The sequence below is a fragment of the Onthophagus taurus genome, chromosome 2 (genome assembly GCF_036711975.1).
Source record: "Onthophagus taurus isolate NC chromosome 2, IU_Otau_3.0, whole genome shotgun sequence".
In the NCBI taxonomy this organism is placed as follows: Eukaryota; Metazoa; Arthropoda; class Insecta; order Coleoptera; family Scarabaeidae; genus Onthophagus; species Onthophagus taurus.
In genome coordinates this window covers 5,586,988-5,610,667 of record NC_091967.1, presented here as the reverse complement: position 1 = coordinate 5,610,667, position 23,680 = coordinate 5,586,988, and the positions used below count along the sequence as shown (strand labels likewise).

The following is a 23,680-nucleotide window of genomic DNA, read 5'->3' as shown; positions in this document are numbered from 1 at the left end:
TTTAACCGTTCCCAAGGGGATCAATATCTGTATGTATGTACAGGAGGAAAAGTTTCTGAGAGAGCCACCTTTACGTACCAAAACAGAATCCTTATTATACTTTTATTCCTTTTACGTATTACGAGAAAGAATTTTTTGTTTCTGATCCTTGTTGATTGAGCAATTGAAAATAATTGAAATTAACAAAGAAAAAGTTTTTGTTGGAAAGAAATAGGTAAGTTGGAAACAGCTTTTATCTCGTTTATTCTTGTGAATTCAGCTTATCTCGTTCAGCACAGGTAGGTTGGAAAATGATGTTGTCATCTGCAAACATCTAAACCTTTATCTCTTTACATAAAAGCCCTTCACGAATGCCTGTGTCAGCCTGAGCGGATAACTTTTTGACGACTCGTAATTTTTGATGTAACTAAATCGTATAACAAATAATTACGTTTAATCAGTAAATTTGTTTAGATTCTTTTTAGGTTAATTTTTTTACGCCTCTCGAATTTAAGTTTACGAGAAAATGTTAAAAGTTTAACAGTGTAAATTCCCCGGTAAAAGAGGTAGATTCTGACTGGCAATGGTGGTTTTACGTCCCAGCCGGTTTTGCGGTAAATTCGTAATTCTGTAGGGCACAAAGTCGCGATAATTATCTACGCTTTTCTTTCCTTTAATTAAAAACGGTTTGAACATTGCGGTTGTACCGCACCCAAGCAAGTTAAAAGTTTACTTTGCAAACTGTTTAATTACGATTTTCCATTAAATTTTGTGTTTATATATATTGTATGTAAATAACATATACATAATAATAACAATAATGTAGCTGTTGTTAATTAATTATTGTTTCAGAAATTGGAGCTTCTCTGTTGCTTATTTAATAGTAGAACAGGTTGGTTTTTCGACCGAAGCTTTAGTGGTGCAGGTTCATTCGAAAATTACGTCCAGAGGTCGTGGAAGGTACAGCTATTGAATATTCATAAGAAACTTAATGGCGCTTTAATTAATAGCCTGTAAATAGGAGATTAATAAACAGTGGACGTAGTAACATTTATGTACTTCAAATAATTAGTTGGAGTAAATAAATTTAATTAAATGCAGGTGTTTTAGTTAAATTTAATTTAACCGGCACCTCCACCATTTTTCTATATGGAGTGAATTTTATTTAAGATGCAATATACAAAAATATATTTCCATAGAAACCAGAGCGAACCTACTCTCGTCTGAAGACGCACTGCTAAACCCGAAACTTTCTAGTTCTAGGTCTAGAAACAGGCACTGTCACTAGAACTAACACAAGAACTAGAATCATTCGGGTTCAGCTGTCTTGAAAGACGTGTGGCTAAATCCGAATGTTTCTAGATCTAGGTCTAGTGTTAATTCTAGTTTTAATTGTTATTCAGCGTTAGATTGTGGTATGTTTTTATTGAACGAAAAGTAGAACTAGACCTAGAATTAGAAATATTCGAGTTTAGCTGTGCGTCTCTTAAGACGGCCGAAAACTCAGGGTTGTCAGAAGGACGTCACTTTTTTCCAAGCAAACTTTTCCTTTGCAAAACTACCCAATGCCTGTGCTATTAAGCTATGTTGCATTTTATTCGGGACAGTGCAACTGCATTCATATATTGCGAGTTATATGAAATTCCCGGTATAACAAAGTTTGCTTTAAAAAAGGAAAATAAAATAAATCTTGGATGTGGTATTCGGAACTATTCTAGGTTATAAATAAGAAATATTTATTGACTATATACTCGGTCTGCTTCTTACAGTATCGAACACTTTTATAAGTTACAACTTCCTAGTATGGTGCACGTTCCGGTCGAGGCGCGATCGACTAATGCCAAACGAATACCGAAAGTTGATAAAGAGTATAGAGCCGGAAGCGATTTTGTGCCCGTTCAAGCAACTTTCTCGCAATTTACGGATACTTTGCGGCAAACTTCAAACTCATTGAACAGATTGACGCGCCGCCGTTACCGTTTTCTCTCAAAACATAATCGAACTTGTTTCGACTTTATACCATCTCGTTCGAAACCATCTGTACACGTAATAAACCTAAACGAAATTAAAGATAAAAGAATTTTTTAAATCACTTGTTTTATTTGGAAATTTTTTTAAAACAATGTAAAACGTTTTGTGTCAATATTCTATTTTAGAGGATAAATCTCGATGCTCTACTTTGACACTGTGTCGACTTTCGTCGCGGCAAAATTCAGTTATTGACTTAAGTTCCGCTTTCGGTATTTGCTCTGTACAACTTGGCTGTTTGTACCAGTTCCGACTTTCTTCTACTTCCAAGTTGACGCAGATACAGCGCCCTTTATGTAAAGGACTGACGTGCGGAGTTAAATAGTTCTCTTCCTATATTAGTTCTCGCGCACTCGAGTTGATGCATGCAATGCTGACAGCTATTTTGGCGAGCTTTCGTTCACTATATCGCCTTAATTAAGTACACATTAGCGTACTTAAGACATTAGAAGGCAAATTAAACAAAGGTATGTTAATTAAATTAAACAAAGGTGTTTTGCCGTATTACCGTCGCTGTAAAGATAAAGAGAAAAGAAATTAAATTTAAATTTCATTTCGATACTAGTAGAGCTTTTCACAAAATGCCAAGAAAACCTAAACCATTTATTGAGTTTTCTCGTTCCGCGCGGATTTGGCGAGGGTAGCCCCTTGTGATTACCCCAGAGTATTATTTCTATAAATCAAAATTCACCCTTCGAGGTGACAATCACTGCGAGGCCGTATACAACAAAAAGTGTCAATTCTGAATTAAATGTGTGGAGAAGCTTTAAAACAATTTATCAAAAATAAATGCCTACACGTAAATTGTAAATTGCTGTGGAATTAGAATTATTTGGGTCACGTGGCGGTAACAGCTCTTTAGATGCTATTAACTAGCGGTTAATATTGACATAGTTTGCAATATACGTATACGGTCGCATATCGGATAGTTGAGAACTTTGAGTGCTGATGCACATAATTGACCACGTTATTGTCATTACCTGGCCATAACTAGTTCGCCTTTCATATTTCTATGGTGGTAGGAATTCCACTGAGACTATGTATACTACCACCACAAGAGAAATAATGGGTTTTGGGTGGCTTATTAAACTTGCCGCTGGAACAGCCTGTTATAAACGGGAATATTTAACTCATTGAATATTCTAGTGAGAGGAGTCACCTGTTTTAATTGAAATATAAATATCTAATAAAATCTACTCAAAATTCTACTGTGATAAAATACACCATTAAATTTTAAAATCTTTCGATTTAAAATATGTTCAAGATCGTAGAAATAAGTTCACTTTCATAAAGTTTGTTGATACTCAGAGGCAGACATTTTTCCATTTGCAGATGACACTAAGGATAGTGGTCGATCTAAAGGTAACTTTTGTGGCAGTACGAACCAAAACTCAAGCGGCGCTTCGAATACTGCAAACGATGCAGAACTGGATTTAATGTACAGAAGACGGATGCAATATTAGGCTTCAACAGCAAAAGCACAAACAAAAGCTTCGTGAACATTCCGAGGAGGATAGAGGTAAAGACAGAAGTCACAACCTAGCAGTAAAGAAAACAAGCTAACAAGCGGCATTGTGAAAAGAACGGCAAATAAGATGTTCTTCGAAGAGAACAGACGACATCAGGAACGTCTTCATGTAACCAGTTTTTTATTATTATTTTGAGTCTTTGCTCAGTTTCTTTACTCTTTGACCAGTCCTATTACCTCTCCTTTCAGTCTTCGCCCTTTCTAGCCAGACTCTTTCTCCTATTATAATTTCTTTCCAGTCTCGTTCCTTTTTACACATTCTACATTTTTATAACTCATGTTATCTCATTCTAGTGCCTTTATAATTACTTTCCAGTCTTCTTTTATTTTGCCCAGCATCTTTTCTTCTATTACTACTCTCACCTCAGTTCTGTTCAGACTCTTTATCCGCTGCCCATTCTCTTTTTTACGATTACTCTCTCGGTTCACTCTCTTCTCTTAGTATCAGTCTCTATCAAGAATTCGTCTTCCCGTTTTGCCCAGCATCTTTGTTTTTCTTTCGTGTCTTAGTTTAGTCTCAGTAGTTTTCTTTTCTTGTCTTTAAATGTAGTCTTTCTTCCGCTACTACTCTCTTCTGTACTTTATTTCTATACAGATCTCTTTCCAGTCTCCTTCCACTCTGCCTAGTCTCTTTTTGAGGTTTCCTCTCTTTCTAGTCTCGCTCTCTTTTTTCCAGCATTTTTCTCTCATTTGAGTGTTTGTTTAATCTATTTCTATTCTGTAAAGACTTTTCCTTTTGTTTCCAACCTCTTTCTTTCATTACAGGCCTCTCCCCAGTCTTTTTTTTTCTCTGCTCGGAATGACTAAGTATTGACGCACGCCCGATTTGATTGAATTTGTAAAAATAACAGTAATTTAAGTATCAAGGCATCTTATTATTATTTTGTAAGATGTAGTACATTTCTCTGTTTCCCCTTTCATGTTATACTGTGTCGTTAGTCGCATAATATGCACTTTCATCATCTCCAAGTTTTGTTTATAGTGGTACAATAAGAACGAAGGAATGTTAATAAAAGGGTCTTCTCGCCGTTAGTGTTTATGTGTATACAGTGCATTTAAGCGAGAATTCGCCTAACATCATCACCATTTAAAGCATAATGTTTTTGATGTATATACTAAAAAAACTAAATGTATTATTCTTTTATTTATGTGCACAGTTTGCAGTTGGGGTACTTATCGCGGACAGAGTTAGTGCTTAAAATTGAGTTTGGCAGACCAGTTCGTTTTCGTAGTTTTCTCACGTTTAATCGTGCAATGTCGGGAAAAGTTTTCTGTCACAACTATCTAGTTGCCTGTCGAGAACAGGCACCATTCGTTCCACTAATGAAATCTATAAGTCTTGCGAATCAGGTCATTGTTACTGAACTTTTAGTGGAAATAAGTTTAAGGTTACTCTTATTTTGATGCAAGTACTTCAATTTCATTAAATTGTTTACTAGCAAATATCGCATTATAATATGTATTTTAATTTTATCAACGCATCAACACTCACGTAATGTTTAAATTACTTACGGTTCGAAACTTCTTAATCCTAATCAAAATAACTCCTCTATTATAATAATGTTAAACGGAAAACTGTGTCAAACTTGTAATGGTGCTTTATTTTGTACATAAATCCGACGTTATAAAATTTAAATTCAAATTAGTTTTTACTGACACTATTTTATGGTGGGTAATTTAAACCTTACAGTTCCATTTTACTTCGATATCAGTTTCAAAATGTGTTTAGCAGAACTCTAATTACGTTGCCTTGAACGTGCAGGATACATGCATAGAACAGTAAATTGGAAACCGATGTGTAGGGACTTGTGCAGATGTAACGCTGTTTCCTATTAGAAACTTCGATAATCAAATGCTCCAGACATTTGTACTTATCGTTGCATGGAAGCTTAAATCTAGTCATGTCATATTAAAAAGTTTACCAGCTTAAAATGATTTAGTATCGGAGATTACCAAAAATTGTTTTGATTTATAGAGTTATACATAACATAACCTTCAAAGAAGTTTGTCAATATTTCCTTTTTATTTTATATTTTCTTCCAGCGGAGTGGCGTGTAATAAAATTTTACGAGTGACACGTTGTAACCTTACCATGGCAATATAAGTTTGACAACGCAGATCGGTTTTACAACCTTTATTCTTACAATGGTTAGTATCCTAAATAAAACGTTAAAAGTAAAGCTTAAATAAGCTATAAATAAACGTATTAAATCACCTTATTTTAAGTTGTATTATAATATTAATTACTGTTAAGTAGTACGCTCGGTTCTAAAAGATTCATTTTACATTTTAGAACTTAATTTTTTACCGGATTCGTTTGTGAAGAAATTTTTAAAAACGGGATCCAATCTTTAGTAGGATCCTTTGATATAAACTATGTCAAAGGTCTTTCGTTAGAGAAAAATAATAACGGTAGCTACATGCGGGGTTCTTTATAACCTCGGTCTTATTTTCCAGGTCGTTTAATTGAAAAACTTATCTAAAGGTCCAAAATAATATTAAAAATATTTCTATATTTTAAAATACGACCCATACAGATGAAAAATATATAGTGCGCCTCAAACGTAATTACTCCATCTAATTTGAAAATGAGATATCTAATAGAAACTGAGAGATTAATCAGTGACTTTTAAGCTCATATTTTATGAATCCGTACACTATGTATACTTTGAATGCAAGACTGCAAGCTTTATTGAAATATCTATGAAAATTTAATTAAATAAGTTTGGACTTAAGTGCAAAGTTATAAAGTTTATGTGGATATGGAGGCAGTGCGGTTGCAGAGTCTATTACAAGACACTCGGAATATTTGCAAGTCTACATCCGATATCGGGAGTTTAGTGTTATAAGTTTCATTTGAAAAAATACAAAAAGAAATGGTTGATTTTGCAAATTTGATTTTGTTCACAAACTCTCGTTCCACGTAATGGCGCGTATCGTAAACCGTTTCACAGCCCATTATGCTGTAAAGTGTGTCGTCGATGTGATATATTCGACTACAAATTGTTGTAGTGACAACAGGCCGTTGTCTATAACGTTTGAGACGTGGTCGAAGAAGGATTTTCTCTTCTGTCGGGGGGGACGTCCCTTTCGCGGCAAGGATGGGGTCGCCATCGCCTGGGGGTGGTAAACCGTAATGCTTTCGTGAACTAAACTTGTCACAAGCAGCTGTTCGCATCCCCGACAAACTGTGATATCGCCAATAAACACTTGCGCAGTTGCCGTAGTAACGGGAAGACGACCGCGTGGGGTCCTGGGGTAGGTCATAACCATGGCGCAACAGCGCTCACCAATCATATTTAGCTGTGAAAGTTGTCACATACAACTTTATATTATGATGGAATATTTCGGTTATTCGATATCGAACTCATAACGTGTAAGTAATGAGAATATTCATAAATTGAGATTAAACAATTCTTTCAGTGAATCTAGTTAGGTGTACCAAAAGTGTGAGTGACTCATCGCATGAAAACGTTAAATAGCACATTTATGATATGCCATTTCACTCTAACACACGTCTGTATGTGGAAAATACTAACGGAAATCGATGAATCATTCTCGTTTCTCGTGGTATCGCCTATACAGCGTGTCCCGTATCTTCCGCATCAGAGCATTATACGGTTGTAGAATACATTATTCTGAAGCGATCTTTCCAATAAAATTTTTTCGAAATGTTTATAATAACCGCACGGGAACTGTTTAACGACGACCAATAACGGACAACTTTGATTCATCGAAAAAGTTTATTTCTCTTTCCATGACGAATTTATTGGTGAGTACACGTGGGAAACAAGTTATCATCGGCGTAGCGGACCGGCCGAGGGTGGCACCGATTACCTGAGTCTGATTTGCGATCTGCTGATTGGACGAAAAACAGTTCCTTTAAACAGTTCCCGTGCGGTTATTATAAACATTTCGAAAAAATTTTATTAGAAAGATCGCTTCAGAATAATGTATCCTACAACCGTATAATGCTCTGATGCGGAAGATACGGGACATGCTGTATAAGTAAGTATGCCGAGTGAAATTGAGGTCAGATTGAAATTGTTATTTCTTTTTAATTCTTCACTTTAATCTTATAATCTCAAAAGACAGCAAATTTACATTTTATACGAAGTTTAAATATTCTTCGAGTTGATGTTTGCCTTCAAATACGTCCTCCCAACTCAACCGAGGTATGTTTGATGTAATTCATGTGTGGACTAAGTGCTTGCCAATCAAATGGTATAAATCCCATTTGATCCAGATATTCAATGACATTTCAGACTGCTTGTGTATTACCCCAATATTGATTGGATACCCCCTTTAAATCGCTTTTTATTTCGTGCAAAGTTGGATTATTTATGGGGCACTAAATCTTGATTAAATTTGCTTTAAAATGTTCTTTATTTCATGATGATATCTCCATTCATTCATTCATGAGAGTCATGAAACATACAGGGTCGAATCTATGCAACATATCCCTCAAAAACCCTAACTATTGTTACTTGTTAATTTTTTTGTAAGTCTTGTTTTGAATCGACCGATTTATTTTAGGTCATCTTCATGAAAAATAAAATTTATTTTTTAAACTAAACAGAATTAGCCTGGAAATTTTAATGTACTTAATGTAGATTAATAATTAGCTGGTAATAATTCGGACACTTGCAATTAATCAAGGGCACAAAGAAGATTTGTCTACGCAAATAAGCAAACAATAGAAACGTTGTCCCTTGGAGGGTTATACGGCATCCGTCTACCGGTAGTGCCGTGAACAACTTTCAGAATTAATCACTGAGTACACAAAGTGTAAAATTTGTTTGCAGGAGAAGCATTAAAAGTTCGAGGAAAACTTTTGACCGAACGCAGGAAGGGAGTTAAAAACGAAATGATGGTTTTTGGGCGAACTGTCTGCTTACACAAATGGCGTCCGGGGTTTCCCACTTCACTTTCCTAATATTTAACAACGTCCGTTTGTCGTGTCGAGTGCGACAAGTTAAATTAAGTACTTTAATTATTTACGCTTTAAGCCGCTTAAAGTAACGGTACGAATGTTTCTTTTTTCAGCAAAAAGCGCGATATTGTTTCGTTATTCAATCTAGCGACACGGTGTTTTAATTTACGTACTTAAGCGGAATTTACGGCGGTAACTTCAGGGTAACTTACAGGGTTAATTATATGTTTAATTAAACGTTCCACCTTCCTTTATGAAGCTAGCGCTAATTTTATTGCTAATTAAATGAGCAAATGGCGTTCATAATCATTATACTCGACTTTACCGATTGTATATGCAAGTATCACCATTATCTTTGACCTATATATATATGATATCAATGTTTCTATGTGTATGGTTTTATTTCTTGTCACATAATAACCGCTGGGGCCATAACGATCTTATCGAAACAAGTCGTTCGAAACGATGATTACCTATGAAATCATGATATACGTACGTGCATCGTACAACACGTTTAACGTACTGTGTGCTTCGAGGTGGAAGCGGTACGGTCGATCGGGTCGCAAATAAACATTGATTTAAGTCCGCCTGTTTATCGATTAGACATTAATCAAGGCGACGCCATCAACGATACGTTCCATGCCTGCGAACACGTGAAAGCGGACGGAATTAGCGAAGTAAAAGTGTGGAGTGCGGATGTCAGAAGCAACACGATGCACGTTATTAAATTCCCACTCACCTATACTTTACGCTTAACACCTCAATTATTAACGATCACGTTTCAAAAATGGGAACAGCGCATTTGGTTTATCAGATTCGTTGTTACCCTTTATTTAAATGAAATTATTCATTTATGTATGAAATAAGTATGTGTTTCCGGCGCATCCACCAATTTACAATTATTTACAATTCTAAATGAATCATTATCTTATCTTGATTTGCAATGTAGAGCTCCGGTTAAGCGTTATTGAATTTGTAAATTTCCCGTTTCCGCCGGTGTTTAACATACATCACCTTGACGATAATATTTTAGTGGCAATTAATGCATCACTCCTGATAGGGGATTCGCATAAATTCTGTTGTAATCTGGGCATACGATCTGCATACTCATAACACATACCGGTGCGATCGTGGTTATAACTCTTCTGTAGCAAGAGCGATCATTGGTCGAGCACGCGTGCTCGGTTAACACGGTGAGCGGCACACTCAATCGTAAATCACATGTGCTGAGCCTGGCGACCGTAAAATCATCTTCATGGACACTCCATAAATAATCGTTTTAGGACGCCAGATTCACCAAGCAACGAACTGACGAGTTGTCCGAGACACACCCCATTATAAATCACTCATAAGTAAATATTAGTGTTATCAAATAGAGATTTATTTCAACTGCAATATTCTTTTGAAATGTAAGCAGGTCGAGCGGTAGCTGTTACCTTTAACAGGGTAAGAGAATTCCACCGTCATTTGACATTTATACAAAGCCGAGTGAAGCACCACCGCACTGCTATATACCGCGAAACGTATTAATTGAAGTGTCATCTCGCTAAGGCCTGCACTCCGTTGTCTAGCCTTTGTTACGGACCCACTCCATCTAACGCGGTTTAATATTACAAAAGATTAAAAAGCTGCGAGCAGTCGCCCACGTAACCAAGAGTTACCTTGGCACTAGAGCTTTTGAGATAAACGCCTACTCTACGAACTTCTTTTCAGCTTTCACTACAACTAGCTACACTTACCATCATTGTTAAGAACCGAAAACTAAATAATAAGGTTTAAGCTCTTTTTGCATAACTCTGAAAAGATTTATTTCAAACACTTTTTTAAATTCTACTAATTACCTCCTTTACCCTTCATTAAAACCTTACGCACCTTTATCATGATTTTGAATATTTTATGACATCGTTTTAATATAAACGAAATAAACCAAGTAGCATTGTGTACAAGTTGTGCGTCTTATCCTAATAGCCATTGCGTGATTTCCTCGAAGCAATTGAGCTTACCACGGGCTAACGAACAAAAGCACAATATATTCCCACAAATGTATTATTACCGTGGCAAAGATATATGTTGCGGTGTTCCTTAGCCCAAAGAGGTCAGATAAAATGTTTTATAAAATAAAAACATGTTACATAAAGGTACTCGGCCTAAGAATGGCGTGGCTAACAGGTTAAGGTGCCACGTCGTCCTAAATTTACGAATATTACCATTAGAGAATGCGGCACTAATATAGGAAGCGCAATAAATAATGAAACGTTGAAACCGCACTTAATTCATACCAGCACGCAATATGAGTTCTATATCACGTGAGTTATCTCTCTCCATTCCTTTCTCCTAAAGGAACACATTTATTTCATTCTTTCAGATCATTTTATAAGATCATGTTAAATTATATCGCTTTGTTAATTAAAATATGATTGATTTGATTTCCTTTAATAAATATCTTGATAAAAATAGTGCATACGACACGATAAACGACAGAATAATTGAGTATGAAACCCTTAATGTTAATCCAAGAAACTTACATATCATCCAATTTGTTAACAACGGACGCGACTAAACAAGAAGTGAACAAAAAAGATCAAAATGGTGGAGGAGTGCACCACCCACGATAATTATTAACACTTGATTTGCCCAGATAGTAAACAGAACAATTAAATTGAATATACATTGATCTGAAGCAGAGGAAGAACATGCTGAAATAAAATCATGTGCAATATGTGGTTCGGGCCATAATCTCCTACTAACAATGTTAGTTCTAAAAGTATAAACGTCCAAAAAGTCCAAACAAAAGAATGAATGCGCCAACGACGGAGCAACTATAAAATCAGCAAGAAACAATGTCAAAACCAGAATACTCTGACGACCCCAACACATTATGGTCAACACTAAAACTTGGATAGAAAAAGCAGTAGATACCTGCACATCTACAACACCAAAAATAAAAGAAATTGTTGTTGCTAAGGAATGTTTCCGGAAATACTTGAATAGGATGATGTTCATATTAAAAGATATTCGTAATAAGACAGAAGGGTCAAAGATCAAAAAAAGGAACTCGTTGCTCATGTATATCAGCCAATTGTAGAGGAGCAAACATTCATATCATTGCATGTAAGAGAAGTCTTCTAAAGACCAGAAGCCTTTTGCTTTGTGGATACCTACCATATCGATCTCGAACACACTTCAGTTTTTTTATAAATAACGCGGATTAGCTATTCCAAGTTCTGGTTAACTATGTCGTAATCAGTCACGAATTACAGCTGAATTGCGTGTTAAAATTGTTGGATTCATGCCGAATTTCGCCGAGCAGTGTACCTGGCCGCTTACCACAGGTTAAAAAATTTAAAGTGATGAAGTTGCCATCCTAAAATTTCAGTTTACGACTTTACATGGATTACTGTGCAGACGATAAAACTAAAACGATCTGTGAAATAGCATTCTATTATTTGTGGAACGCATATTGCCCGTACATATAAACCATAAAATCAGTATTGGATCTTTATCCAATTCGCCAATTTACTGATATTGGGGTAATAAATAGTATATTGTCTAAGTTTATTAATGCATTCTAAGAATTCTTAGGTAAATTCTAAACTCAGAGTCTTCCCCCAATTAAATGTCATGTACGGTAAGCGTCTTCTTAGCTTTTAGTTTCTAGCTACAACTTCGAAAGTTGTAAGCTAGTTACGCGATTATGCAGGCAATGCGATTACCTTGACAAGGCCACCCCCAAAGTTTGAAATTAATTAAATCTTACTATCTCATAATAATATACATAGATAAAATAAATTTTATTATTTTTTTTACTAAACTTAAACCATATTGTTTTAAGTGTAACAATGTTAGTTTGTAATAATAGAAATGGGTAAAAAAGGTACCATGTATAATTAAATTAATCCTTGATTAATTACAATGTCAGGCATGTTTGAAATTTGGTCTACAAATAATCATCGCGTTAAAATGTACCGTATACACCATATATTAAGCTTTGTTTTGTGGTTGCGTTGACATTTATTAAAATGTTGTAAACAGACTAAATTTCTTCTATATTAAACAATAAATTATAATACCAATTCTAATAATTCTTCAGAATGCTATGTTTAATATCAATACTATACAATAACTATCAACATCCAAAATTAGATATTGAAACTCACAAGTACATTGGATAATTATGTTGCAGCTGGCGTAAATCTCTTGAGTATAGATCGGTGGTGGCTAGCGAATTCAATTCTCTCAGCTGGTTAATTTAAAATATCAATTCTGTGAGATAACACAATTTAGGTTCCTGTCTCCGTTCTAAACCAATGGCGGAGGCATGTACACACAGATTCCGCCTTGTGTACCAAGCGTAATCGGACAATTGAATTCCACGATGCTATATTGCTATCTAGATTCTCAGTTACAACCCACTGTCCTGATACATTATAATTAATCCGTTATTAGCAAAACCTTTCTTCCTACACGGAAAAATTTAAAAATATTGGGTGCTTTACATTATAATTTTAACGAATTTTAAGTTACTAAAACCTAATGGATATGAAACATTGATTGTATGGTAAGGCAGAAATGTATTATTATAGAACTAAAATGTTGATGATAAAATGTAGTAGTTTGAACAAAAATATTTGAATATATAGACTTGAATAATAACTATATTGTAATGTCTAAAATAGCGTCCGAATATTGGAGTGAGAGAAACTCATTTTCGAATAAAGGGCTACAATCGTTACCAGAGGTTACAATTGCTTTCAATAACGAATGGCATCAAAAGATTATAGTCGGAAAATTTACTGCCCGCGAAATAAGTTCCTATCGATTTAGTGTATTTATGGGTTTTAATCTGCAGCTTTGTAGACGACTACACGTAAAAGTAAAGAAATTATACTTGATTAGTGTCTATTTTACAATTATTCTTTATCTATCAACAATATTTATTATACAACAAACGTATTTGTTAAAATATACTTACCAACTTCGCTAAGATAACTTTCACGAAAAGCACTAATAGTCAACACAACAATCTTAATTATTATTAAATCACTATTTCTTTAAAAGGTTCTTCGTCACGTTAATAACATATGTTTTTTTAATATTTAAGTACATTAATTAAGCACTAATTTATATAGATATTTTAAGTATGTAAATGATATGCACGGATAACGTTTTGTCGAAAATGACGGATATGATGACGGTATTTAAATTTTTCGAGATTTTTTGTATGACGAAAACGATTAACACGAGGAAGTTCGGTGTTTGATCAATCGAAACGGTGACGGACCAGCACGTGCGTAGCACCCACTCGTCTCTGCTACCTTCTGGAAAGTTGGGGTTGCCCGGTGGAGCCGAGACGCCGATCCCTATGACGACGGCGCACCAACAACCGGGAACATGATATTGCCTCTACGAGCGATTTTCGACGAAACATCTACTTTTAGATAAAGAGAAAATGGAAATTGTCAAAAACAGTATCGGTATCGATAGGTCGTCATCGCAATCAAATTTGGATTATTATTAAAAGAAAATTTTAGGTTACTAATTCTGAGTGTTGCACTTCCCTAAGTATTTGAGCTTATAACATGAAAAATCATTAAAAACAAAAATTATTCTGCAACTTAGTTAAGTGTTTTGAAAGTAGAGCAATCGTCCAAGTTGCAAAACCAGCACAAGTCCAAAACCAAGTTTTAAAAATTGCGTGTATGGTCAGAGCATATGACAAGTAATAATCTACCTTTCATATTCGGAATTAGCAACCTCATCCATTCCATTGGTTGGCTCACTTTGTTTGCCAATCTTCTATCAAATTATTATTGCCTTTTAATTCAAGTTATTTGCATACGTAATTATGCAGCTTTGTTCTTCCTTCTACCACGAGATCCACGGGGGGAATCTAGAATAGCCTCCTTGAACTCCCTTGAGCTCTATCTACTTGAATCTAACCCAACCTAACTCAATCCAATTAATTTTGCCTTTTTAAATCAAGATATGCCATATTTAGACCGTTGCTTAGAATGTGATATTTTTTTAAATATGTATATAATTGTCTTGTTGTATATAACTTAAAAAGCATTAACTTTTCATGACATCCTCGAATTTATTAACGATCAATACAACATAAAACTGTCACTCACGATTAACATCACAAAAAAATTGACATGAGTCACATACATCCAAAATTGTTTTGTTAAAAGGTTCCACGCAGTTTAACATTTGATAACATAAAAGCCAAAATTTTTTGTCTTAAACCGAAGGTTCTTTACAAGAATTTAGAAAAATGTCTTATCCTTATTCCCAAGATGTTCCGTACTCAATGAAAAAATCAAATGGTGAACCTAGACAAAGTTCTACAGATCGAAGAACTTGTAAATGTTCATCATCTCGTTCAAGAAGTAATGTTGGTGATTCGAAAGGACGAAGGCAGTCTTCTGATGCGGAAGACAACGATTCATGTCGATGTTCTCATTTATGTCATCGAACAAGCAGCCGTCAAGGGTGTACGGATGAGTATCCGGAAAACGTGTATGAAAAATCTGATTATGTTTCTAAAGAGGGCAGTAGAAGACTTTCAAGCGATATGAAAGACAAAATTAGCAATAGTTCGTTGACGGGGTCATGTCGATGTTCTCATTTATGTTACAGGACAAAAGATCGCGAAGGATGCACATCAGAAGAACAGAAACACGGAAGCAGAAGACCAAGTGGGGATTTGAAACGACACGAAAGTGGTTCTGGAAGTTCGTGCTCATGTGTGTCCCACAGAAAGTCAAAACATAAAGAATGTACATGCAGACATTGTGCCAGCAGAACTACGAAGAGTTGCAGTAGTATGAGAAAAAGTAGTTCTTCATTATCGTCGTGCCATTGCGATAATTACAGCACATACCAAAGTAATCGTCATCCATATCCTACTACGACTCCTAATAACCCATATGCCAACATTCAATTTACTAACGGTTGCCTATGCTATTCATTAACCACTGAAGTGCCCGTGAAAGGACCCAGATCTAATGCCGCAGTAAGTTTATAATTGACTATTTTTTTAATATCTTATTAATTTTGTTTTGAAGGATGACTGCTCCTGCAGTATAAACTCGGCTAAAAGTGACCATATGAGTGCATTCTCACTAGATTCGACGGATGCAAAATATTTGGAAAAGGTGCGGCAGCTAACTCAGCAAGATTGCGACCTAAAACAAGATTTAGATAATCTAACCGCCCAAGAAAAATCTTTAAAAAAGGCTATAGAACAAAACGGGGGGCGACCAAGTTCATCACCTCAGGGAACAAATGGAAACAAACCAGCCAGTAATAACGCTAGAATGCTACGCTCTTTGAACAAGGAGTTACAAAGCTTACACGAAACGTTATGCGATAGAATTCAAGATTTACGTTTAGAACGAGATCAACTAACACAGAAAATAGAAGGCCCATTAAATAGAGAATTAGATAGGTAAGCAAATGATTAAGTAGAAAAATATGATCCTTAATGTAAGTTTTGTGTATATTATTCTAGAATAAGAAAAAAGTATGTTCAGGTACAAGCTGAAATAGCTACAAAGAGTAGTCCTGATTACGTAGACTCATCATCGGATGAATTGGAGTTAGTAAAGTCACAATTAGCACGAACACAAGAGAACATCGGTGATATGGCTTTGGTAAATGATGGTATCAAACAGGAAGTTTTAGTTTTAGAGTATAAATGCGGCCAGATGGAGCAAGCTCTCATACAACAAAAAATGAATGAAATCGATGCTATAAATAAACTTCAAGAGGGAAGTTTAAATTGTAGCGCGCAAGGTAGCTCGCAAGATACATCTTGTAGTTGTATTAGAGATGTTGCATAGATAGTCTTTGGTTGGTATTTGATTATGTAATATCGTTTCATTTGAATAAATACTGAATAAATATACAAAAATAAGTCATTAAATTATGTTTCCACTTCTGCTCGTTAAGAGTAGCACTATTATTCTGTAAATTTTGACACAATTGTCAAAAAATATCCATGTCCATGGTTACTCCAAATTTACCAAATTTTTATTGTCAAATATAGCCTCAATATTCTCGAAGAATTTACAATATCATTCAAAATTATGTGTAAGACTTTAATTCACGTTATTTACGAATCTACTGTATCATGCACAATCCGAACCAAAAAAGGTCCAGCAAAGAATGTTGGCAATATGTAACCTATGTACCCCAAAACAACCAACATAATAGTTATCAGTTGAGTGATCAAGCAAATATTAAAAAACGTCTTAAGACTAGGAACGCCACGTTTCAAGTATTACCAGTTGTGCAAGATGGAAATTGGCCACCCCAACAGCTCAAAAGATGTGGTTGTCCTAAACCTGCAGGGAACGAGCAAGCTTCTGAACCGAAGAAAAATGAACTGAATGTACAAAATGGAAATACCAAGTGTACATGTAAAACGTGTACTTTGGTTGATATTACTTTTGATATTCCCTGTAAATGTATTAAAGATTTAGATGCTGCACAACCTGGATCAAATAATGACAATTCTGACCTAACTGGAGCCGCAAATCAAAACCCCCAAACTTCTTGTTCATGCCAAACGTGTGTTTTGACCGATGTTCCTTATGATATTCCCTGTCAATGTATTAAATCAGCAAAGGGTTCACAACCCACACAAAAGAATAACAATTCATTACCTACAACTGGTAAACCTACAGATAACAACAAACCATCACTCAAAAGATGTGGTTGTCCTAATCCAGTTAAAGAAGAAGTAAAGGTCCAAAAAACGACAAAAGACTGCGGTTGCCCTATTCCGGGAAATGATGAAGTAAAAGTGCAAAATCAAAACCTGAATACTAATCAACCTTCATCAAATGTACCACAACCCGCCCAAGCTGTAGGAGACGCTGAAAGAGAAAATGGAAGTCTCAATAGTTGTTCGTGCCAAACGTGTCCTCTAACTGATGTTCCCTATGATATTCCATGCCAATGCGTTAAACCAACGGATGGTACAAAATTTGCATCAACAAAATTCAATGCTGGCCAAGTTGGGATAACAGAAAAAAATCGTGGAGTAAATTTACAAAATCAAAATGTCAATAATTCTGTAAAGAAATGCGGATGCCCGAAACAAGATGATCCAAATGTACAGAATCAAAACATCAATAATTTCGGACAAAATACAAACGCGATTATTCCGGAGAATAATGAAGTAAAAGTGCAAAATCAAAACGTGAATACTAATCAACCTTGTTCATGCCAAACGTGTCCTTTGGGAGATGTTCCCTTTGATGTCCCTTGTCAATGTGCTAAATCAACAAATGCACCACAATCTACACAAACAAATGATAAAGTTGCCGAAGCTGTAGGAGACGCTGACGGGCAAAAGCGAAACCTCAATAGCTGTTCGTGCCAAACGTGTCCTCTAAGTGATGTTCCTTTTGATATATCCTGCCCATGCGAAACACCAATAGATGGTACAAAAGCTGTACAAGTTGGAACGGTAAAAAATGATGGAGTCAATACCCAAAATCAAAACATTTATAATTCTGGACCTAATAGAACAATCGATTATAATGGGGCTGTAAAAAAATGTGGTTGTCCGATAAATGGTGAATTAAATGTCCAAAATCAAGATTTTAATAATTCTGCACCTAATAGAACCATGGATAACAACCGTAATGCAAATGTTCAAAATGCAAACGGAAATACTAATAATGAATCAGTGCCTGTAAAAAAATGTAATTGTTTGGTTGGAAATGCACAGAATGTGCAAAATCAAAGTAGAATCATAGATTACAATCAGAAACCGGTGAAGGAATGCGGTTGTCCTTACCCGGAAAAGGATGAAGTAGATGTGCAAAATGGGAAATTCAATAGTTGTAATCGCGAAACGTGTCCTATGGGTGACGTTCGTAAAGGAAAGAAAAGTAAGGAACCTATAAAGTCCCAAAGTGAGTCTCCTATACCACTCAAAAACAAAATGAATGTACAAAATGCACAAAAAAAACCTTGTAAATGCGGAACTTGTCCGTTGGATGATAGTCGTTTGAAATCTGGTTGTAAATGTGAACAAAGTAAAGATAGTTTAAAATTCATAGATGAATCTCAAAAGAATAATCAGACTTCTTCCGAATCAGATTCTTCATTTCCTAATATCAGCGTAGATCAAGATGATGCAGTATACGTAGAAAAAATTCGTCAACTATTAGAAAATGAAAAAAAATTAAATAAAGAAATTAACGATTTGGATCGTACAGAAAAAAAGCTTATAAAACATACTCATTCCGATGAAAGTGGAAGTGGCGATTACGAAATAATAACATTAAAACGCCTAAATGGAAAATTAGAGGAAGACAACGACAACCTTCAAGCTGAAATTGAAGATATCATAGCTAACATAAAATACATAAAGGAAACCATGGAAGAACCAATAAAACAAGAAATCGAAAAGGAAAAGAAGAAAATCCGCGATTTGGATGATGAACGTCGTCGCCAACAAGGAAGTTTAGAATTGAAACAAATAGCTCAAAGAAAAGAAATCGAAGCTTTTCGTAAAAAGCTTAACGATGCTAAAGAATATCTTTCCGAGTTAAATATGGTAAATAAAAGATTGAAGGAAGACTTGTGTATGTTAAATTGTCGGTGTAAAGAGTTGCAAAGCGATATGATACACCAAAAATTAAGTGAAATCCATACAATCAGTAGATTATCTGCTCAAAAACGCCGTGCTGCCGAAAAAACTTCACGCAAACATTCGAAAGGAAGTTCTGATGGAGGTGATGACAGCGGGAAAGGTGGACGCGGTATAAGACATCGTCAAGGAAGTCGACAATCTACAACTCGAAGTTCGTATCGTTCATCGTCGAAAAGTGAATCCGATTCACTAGTGTGTCCTAAAGATAAACCATGCCCAGCTAAGAAGGGTCCAAATGATTTGGAAATAATGGCACAAAATCTTACCAATTTAATAGCAGAAGCTACTGATAACAGAACATGTCCATGTGTTAATGCCGATCTAATAGACACTGTAACTTATATCAGAGATTTGATACAGATGTTGAATAAGTCTGATGAAGGTTCCACTCCGAGCACCGAAAGCTTAGATCCTTGTAAATGTGATGCTGCAAAGGAAGATGTAGCAGAAAAGGAGTCGGTTTATGATTTATCTTTTGGGAGTTCATCTGAGTGTCAACGTTTCCGTGCTGAAGATGATCGCGTTGGTAGGGAGTTGTTAAACCTTTTATTAGATTATTTGGACGTTCAGTTAGGTTGGAACGAAAGTGAAGGTGAAGCTGAAGTCGAACAAGAACCTACTAAACGTGATGGTATGCTATTAAGTTAAATGATTTGCATATAATCTATGACTACTTTTTGTTACCTTATTGTTAGAAACTTCATCATATGATGATGTATGTTCCTGTATGGATGATTGGCTGAATGAACCTTGTGTTCCAAAGATGCCAGTTCGAAGACCATCACCAGTATCACCAGGTATAATATTAATAAAATATTGTAGATTCTTGATTAGATAAACAAGCTGATTTATTATTAGATGATGAATGTTCATGTACTATACAGGAGGAATCTGTTACACCAGAAAAGGCACCGACACCAATAAGTAAAATAAAAATTACAATTCTTTCCTCTTTATTATTTAAATTTTTTTTGTTAGTTATAAAATGTTCATGCTCGAAACTTGTTCAACCCGTAATTCAGCCCGAAAAACCCATCATAAAGGAAATAGGTAATTTAATAAATCTATTAAAAATTTGACAAAACGGGCAAATATGAGATTTGCTAATTTTGTTGGCTGCACCTATAGTGGAGTGTAAATAAGATTTAATCATATATTTAGCTGAAGAGGAGCTCCCTATAAGTCTTGAAGAGGAACCCGTCGTAGAAGAAGAGTATTATCCTGAAGAATTACTCGAAGAAGAGTATGAGCAACCTGTAAGTCCTGTTGAAGAAGAAGAAGGTGAAGCTGAAGCCGAACCGGAACCCGAACCAGAACCAGAACCCGAACCAGAAACCGAACCAGAACCCGAACCAGAAGTCGAACCAGTGGATAAACCACCCGAGGAACCGCCATGTGAATGTGGTGGAATGAAATTTATTAGTCAACCTACTGGTAAACCACCATGTGAAATGGAAGAAGACATATTGTTAGGTGAAGATGGTGAACCTATTTTGGATGCTGAAGGAAAGCCGATATTAGAAGAAGGAATGTTAGTTGATGAACAAGGTCGTCCCGTAGACGAAACTGGCAAGCCAGTAGAAGTAATGTTAGGTGAAGATGGAAAACCATTAGTAGATGAACAAGGTCACATGATCACTCCCAGCGGTCACGTTTTAGATGCTGCACCGACACCAATAGATGCGGCTGGTAAGCCGATTATGGACGCAGAGGGTCACGTGGTCTCCCCCAGTGGCCATGTACTAGATGTTGGTCCCACACCAACTGTTGCTGGTGTTCCAGTTGATGCGACGGGTAAACCCATTGTTGACGAACAAGGTCATCCTATAGCGCCAGCTGTAGCAGCTGATGGCGCTCCGACGGATCGAGTTCCACCCGAAGGATTAAAAGAACTTGGAGTACCAGTCGATGAAACTGGACGACCAATGTTAGATCAAGCACCTGGGGCAGCACCACCAGATTTAGTCCCAATAACTGAAGCGGAAACGCTAGCAGGTATTGTGCCTACCCCTGATGCAGAATCTGTGAAAATTATCAGCAGATCAACGGAAGGTGATTACGTTACAACTGCAGCTGAATCTGCGGATGCTTTACACGTAACCACCGAAGGACCGGCAGGATTAATAGACACAACTGTTAAAATGACCGATTCTGGCCACCTCCAGGTTCTTACAGATATGACAGAGTTCGAAGAAGAAGAACCTATAGAAGAACAATCTTTAACGCCAACCGACTTAGAGGGTGAAGAGACTGAAGAACCCACTACAGATGAAAAGGTTGTCTATGGCTCTGAAGAGGGAGAATCGGAACTGGAGTTAAGTGCAAGTGAGCAAGATGAGGCCATATACGGAGAAGATCAATTTGGTGAAATTGAAGGAATTGATATGACTTTATCACCTATTTGCGAATTAGAAGAAATATCTGAGGGAGAAGCTTCTGAGGAAGCTGCCCTAGGAGAGGAAGAAGCTGCCCTAGGAGAGGAAGAAGCTGCCCTAGGAGAGGAAGAAGCTGCCCTAGGTGAGGAAGAAGGCGAAGAATCAATGCTTCCAATAGGTGATATGGAAGAAGCTGCGCAAGGTGAGGAAGAAGGTGAAGGATCAATACTTCCGGTATGTGATATGGAAGAAGCTGGGCAAGGTGATGAAGAAGGTGAAGCATCAATACTTCCGGTCTGTGAAATGGAAGAAATTTCTGAGGGTGGTGGTAAAGGTGATGAAGAAGTGGTAACATTAATGCCTCCAATTGGTGATATGGAAGATTCGCAAGAAGCATTAGGAATGGAAGGTGAAAGAAAACCGTGCCCTTGTAAATCTGATAAAGCTTGTCAATGCACAGCGGGAGATAAGGAATGTCAATGTGATGATGAATCACTACGTGAAGGTGAAATACTAGGTGAAGGCGAAATACCAGGTGAAGGGGAAGTGTCAGGTGAAGGAGAAGTGCCAGGTGAAGGAGAAGTGCCAGGTGAAGGAGAAGTTCCAGGTGAAGGAGAAGTGCCAGGTGAAGGAGAAGTACCAGGTGAAGAAATGATAGGTGACCAACCAATAGATCTTGGAGTCGGTGACAAAGAAAGTGTTGATCTAAGCACTGGAGATGTGGATCGCGATAAAGATGTAACTGAAGATGGTGCTGATGGCCTGACCGGCGATGAAAAAATTTGCAGACCAGATATATGTACTAGTGGTGATCGCGGAGGTGATGCACCATGGCCATGTGAGTGCATGAAAGCAACAACACTATGTGATGAATGTTCTAAACAGCCGCGTGATAAGAAAAGTTCAAAAATTAAGTTAGATGTTACAATCAGTTGCGAACAACCAACCAAGCTAAAATCAAAGGATGGTGAAAGTAAGACTACGACATCAGGGGTTTCTCGCGGGGTTTGTGCGGATACCTGCGGAAATATTGGCATTCAAAAGAATTTCTGCGACTTAAATGAACCAGATCAATCTAAATCTGGATGTACCAACGTTACTTGCAAAAATACAAGTACATGTCCCGTATTAAGTCGAAACAATGGTGCTAGTAAACGCATTATGTACAAAGAGAAGGGGGTTGATTCAATTGTAGAGAACAAACTAACTAAAACAACTTGCTGTCCATGTCCAAGAGATGCCAGCACTATGCCCAGCAACCGATTAGCTCAACCTTCAAGAAACGTAAAGGAGGACAGAAAAATTCAAGCACCTTGCGGAATATGTATTGTTCAAAGAGTGGCTGGTGGAGGCTCATTCTTTGGACCTCCCCCAGGAAAGAAGTGCGATAATAGTGCTGGGTATTCCGATCAGTCCAGCATAAGTAAATCTAACAACTCAGAAAGCATTTTAGTTAGTCCATCATGCACCTCGACTATATGTGAAGAACGTGATAAATTGGAGAGCTCAAACCCCGATAATAATTCGAAATGTCTTAAGAGCTGCACTTGCTTGCAAGAATCAGTTAGTACAATGCAGTCTTTTGATAAGAACCACAAGAGTTGTCTACCAGTTAAATGTGTTCGAGACTGTGCTATAAATATATGTAGTAGCTCTATGGGAGCTAATTCCAAAACATACCGAGAAGGGATTGATAAATCTTGTATTCCAACAACCTGTAAAAAAATGCGCGCTGGTGCGACTCAGCGGTATTGTACTCTTGCCACGTGCAAAAAGAAGGAAACAACAAAAAAGTAATCTATCACAAGTGTATTCAGAGTCAAAAAATCAAAAGGCGTAAAATCAATTATTTTTATCGATCTTAATATCAACTTGAGCAAATCATGTAAACAAAGTAATTTTAATTTAATTAACAAAAATGTCTAATATTAATCTTTGTTTTAGTTTATGCGAATAATTCAAATAAGGAAGAAGAAGAGTTTGTGAACAATATCTGTATCCAGTGGAATATTATTTGTATAGTTAACAAACTGCGGTAGTAGTCGTTGATATTGTTGAATTACGCTAATTTCTGTCGACATCTGTCTTAATACATAAAATATTTGTGATTTACTCTATTGTTGTAAAAATGACATAATAAATGCTAATAACATAACGAAACAAAT

The 23,680-nt window shown here is 36.3% G+C and overlaps 3 protein-coding genes across 3 annotated transcripts in view; 2 read left to right on the top strand and 1 right to left on the bottom strand.

The window, feature by feature from the left end:
- LOC111427063 (tyrosine-protein phosphatase Lar) overlaps nt 1–13,734 on the bottom strand; it is a 205,423-nt gene extending 191,689 nt beyond the window's left edge. Inside the window, exon 1 of the mRNA XM_071193971.1 lies at nt 13,441–13,734. The gene's annotated coding sequence lies outside the window, so the exon portion shown is untranslated. The remainder of the gene's footprint in view (nt 1–13,440) is intronic.
- Nucleotides 13,735–14,583: 849 nt separating this feature from the next.
- On the top strand, nt 14,584–16,386 carry LOC111427065 (uncharacterized). The gene is made up of 3 exons (XM_023062037.2): nt 14,584–15,483; nt 15,536–15,918; nt 15,982–16,386. The coding sequence occupies exons 1-3, from the start codon at nt 14,743–14,745 to the stop codon at nt 16,310–16,312; spliced, it is 1,455 nt and encodes a 484-aa protein (XP_022917805.2). The 5' UTR covers nt 14,584–14,742; the 3' UTR covers nt 16,313–16,386.
- Nucleotides 16,387–16,512: 126 nt separating this feature from the next.
- On the top strand, nt 16,513–23,673 carry LOC111427620 (uncharacterized). Its single transcript, XM_023062844.2, has 6 exons — nt 16,513–19,771; nt 19,836–19,937; nt 19,999–20,064; nt 20,119–20,190; nt 20,302–23,400; nt 23,460–23,673. Exons 1-5 carry the CDS (start codon nt 16,603–16,605, stop codon nt 23,310–23,312), a joined length of 6,420 nt encoding a protein of 2,139 aa, XP_022918612.2. The 5' UTR covers nt 16,513–16,602; the 3' UTR covers nt 23,313–23,400; nt 23,460–23,673.
- Nucleotides 23,674–23,680: the final 7 nt, after the last annotated feature.

Excerpts from the sequence above, each read along its gene's own strand:
- LOC111427065 (XM_023062037.2), top strand. The coding sequence starts at position 14,743 with ATGTCTTATCCTTATTCCCAAGATGTTCCGTACTCAATGAAAAAATCA. Across the intron at positions 15,484-15,535 it reads GACCCAGATCTAATGCCGCA|GATGACTGCTCCTGCAGTAT; the intron begins GTAAGTTTATAA and ends TTTGTTTTGAAG. Across the intron at positions 15,919-15,981 it reads TTAAATAGAGAATTAGATAG|AATAAGAAAAAAGTATGTTC; the intron begins GTAAGCAAATGA and ends ATATTATTCTAG.
- LOC111427620 (XM_023062844.2), top strand. The coding sequence starts at position 16,603 with ATGCACAATCCGAACCAAAAAAGGTCCAGCAAAGAATGTTGGCAATAT. Across the intron at positions 19,772-19,835 it reads AGAACCTACTAAACGTGATG|AAACTTCATCATATGATGAT; the intron begins GTATGCTATTAA and ends CCTTATTGTTAG. Across the intron at positions 20,191-20,301 it reads ACCCATCATAAAGGAAATAG|CTGAAGAGGAGCTCCCTATA; the intron begins GTAATTTAATAA and ends TCATATATTTAG.